This window comes from Lipotes vexillifer, unplaced genomic scaffold (genome assembly GCF_000442215.2).
Source record: "Lipotes vexillifer unplaced genomic scaffold, Lipotes_vexillifer_v1.1 scaffold518, whole genome shotgun sequence".
Lineage (NCBI taxonomy): Eukaryota > Metazoa > Chordata > Mammalia > Artiodactyla > Lipotidae > Lipotes > Lipotes vexillifer.
This window is the reverse complement of record NW_006780945.1, coordinates 5,529,378-5,532,015: the sequence shown is the minus strand read 5'-3', so window position 1 is coordinate 5,532,015 and position 2,638 is coordinate 5,529,378. Positions and strand designations below refer to the sequence as shown.

The window sequence follows — 2,638 nt, the reverse complement described above, 5'->3', positions numbered from 1 at the left end:
GGGAAAGAGAAAAGCTTCCAGTGTCAAAAAGAAAGAAAAAGAAAAAGAAAGAAAGAAAGAAAAAGAAAAAAGAAGAAAGGATGGATGTTTTGAAACAAAGGCAGAAGCAATCTTATACTTCGTTGAAAGCTTACCTGGGAGTGGTTTTAACTCCCCTGGGGTTAAGAAAGATTTTTTTTTTTTTTTTTTTTTTTTTCCTCTCAAGACCGAAGGTGGAGCTAGGGTAAAGGAATTGAATCTGAAATAGCATCCCTGTCAGTTCTGTTCTGTCCTGAAAAGTACACAGGGAAGAAAAATCTCCGTGGAAGAGAGAGGAGGCTACAGGTGCAGAGGGCAAGGGACCTTCTATGATACAACGTGTATGTAAGTTACATTGTAAACAGGAACGTAGAAACCCTTAATTGCCTCCTTTTTCTAAGGAAAACCATCTGACTTAAACAGAAAGCCTCTAAGACGGCTAGACAGATACCTGAGTTCTATTTTGCCTTTTTACGTTACAGATTATTTTGTTTTCTAAATGCTCTCAGGCCAGAAGAGTCTACAAGATGAAGACAAAATTTTTTTATTTTTATTTTTTTTTAATGTCGGGTCAGAAGAGGTAGTGAGGACTCATTTGGGATAATCATAGTGTTTACTGAAGCCTTATGCATGTATAAAAATGTTATTTTCTCTAATCGCATATTTTGTTCCTGTAATGACTGAGTTGAATTCTAAACTGAACTGAGTAATCAATACTTAATGCCTCTGTCGCGCAAATCAAGTCTTAGCTGTTTCAGATGGCATCAGATTGCTTCCAATGGGGCACATTGCTCTAGAGATGGAAATTAAAAGCAAGTGTGTGTCGAATTTTCTGTTTTTCAGGTTTGCAGTGAAAACTCACAGATAGCAGCACCCCTAGAACAGTCGCCGCCCAGAAGTCACCCGGATGCCCACAGGGCGTTAGAAAGCATGAGCTATTACGGCAGCAGCTACCCGATCGTGAACGTGGACCCCAAATACCCAGGCTACCCCCAGGAGCACGTTCTAGCCGAGAAGCGAAGAGCGAGGAGGCGCCTCCTCCATAAAGACGGCAGCTGTAATGTGTATTTCAAGCACATTTTTGGAGAATGGGGCAGCTACGTGGTGGACATCTTCACCACCCTCGTAGACACCAAGTGGCGCCATATGTTTGTGATATTCTCGTTATCTTACATTCTCTCCTGGTTGATATTTGGCTCTATCTTTTGGCTGATAGCCTTTCATCACGGAGACCTGTTGAACGATCCCGACATCACGCCTTGTGTGGACAACGTCCATTCCTTCACGGGGGCGTTTTTATTCTCCCTGGAGACCCAGACCACCATCGGGTACGGTTCCCGCTGTGTCACCGAGGAATGTTCTGCGGCCGTGCTCACGGTGATCCTTCAGTCCATCTTAAGCAGCATTATAAATACCTTCATCATTGGGGCTGCCTTGGCCAAAATGGCAACCGCCAGGAAGAGAGCCCAGACCATTCGGTTCAGCTACTTTGCCCTCATCGGCATGAGAGATGGGAAACTTTGCCTCATGTGGCGCATCGGTGAATTCCGCCCCAACCACGTGGTAGAAGGCACGGTCAGGGCCCAGCTTCTCCGCTACACAGAAGACAGCGACGGCCGGATGACGATGGCATTTAAGGACCTCAAGTTAGTCAATGACCAGATCATCCTTGTCACGCCAGTAACGATCGTTCATGAAATCGACCATGAGAGCCCTCTGTATGCCCTTGACCGAAAAGCCGTGGCCAAAGATAACTTCGAGATTTTGGTGACATTTATCTATACTGGCGACTCCACCGGGACTTCTCACCAATCCAGGAGTTCCTACGTTCCCCGAGAAATTCTCTGGGGCCATAGGTTTAACGATGTCTTGGAAGTGAAGAGAAAGTATTACAAAGTGAACTGCTTACAGTTCGAGGGAAGCGTGGAAGTCTATGCTCCCTTTTGCAGCGCCAAGCAACTGGACTGGAAGGACCAGCAGATCCACAACATGGGAAAAGGCCCCCCAGCCCAAGGACCCGGCGCATCAGACACCAATGTCAGAAGAAGATCATTTAGCGCTGTTGCCATCGTCAGCAGCTGTGAAAACCCAGAGGAGGCCACCACCTCTGCCGGGGATCAGTGTAAGGAAGCACCTTATCAGAAAGCTCTCCTGACTTTGAATAGAATCTCTGTAGAATCGCAAATGTAGTCCTGAGTTGTAAGTACGAGGGCTCCCGGTCAATCGTTTTTTTTTACCCCCTAGCCAATCGCCTTAAGGCAAGTAGTTAAAAACAGAGCTTTTAAAGAAGGTGATAGCTTGTCTTTGACGGTGAAGGAAGATAAATAGAGCAGGTTAAACTTGATAAAAGATATCTAAACATTACATCGTATCCAGCTGTTTAACTTTTTTTTTTTTTTGGCTAGCAAATTTTGTGTTAGGGGTGCTATTAAGAGGCCTAATTGATTAATTAAAATGTCATCTCCTTTTGTTATTCCATATACTTGTATTGTCAGTTGGAGGTATAATATTCAGTAATGGGGAACAAAGGTAGGACACTGGGATAATAGAAAGTAGAAGGGAGAATAGCATGAATAATAAAAATTTTAAATGGATCCAAATCGGTAGTATAGTTACCTAT

At 44.2% G+C, this 2,638-nt stretch overlaps 1 protein-coding gene across 1 annotated transcript; it reads left to right on the top strand.

Annotated features, from left to right (window-relative positions):
• Positions 1 to 948: 948 nt before the first annotated feature.
• Positions 949 to 2,208, top strand: KCNJ16 (potassium inwardly rectifying channel subfamily J member 16). Its single transcript, XM_007454399.1, has one exon. The coding sequence runs from the start codon at positions 949 to 951 to the stop codon at positions 2,206 to 2,208; it is 1,260 nt and encodes a 419-aa protein (XP_007454461.1).
• The last annotated feature ends 430 nt before the right edge of the window (positions 2,209 to 2,638 follow it).

What these genes read in the sequence shown, in the direction of transcription:
- KCNJ16 (XM_007454399.1), top strand. Translation starts at nt 949, where the DNA reads ATGAGCTATTACGGCAGCAGCTACCCGATCGTGAACGTGGACCCCAAA.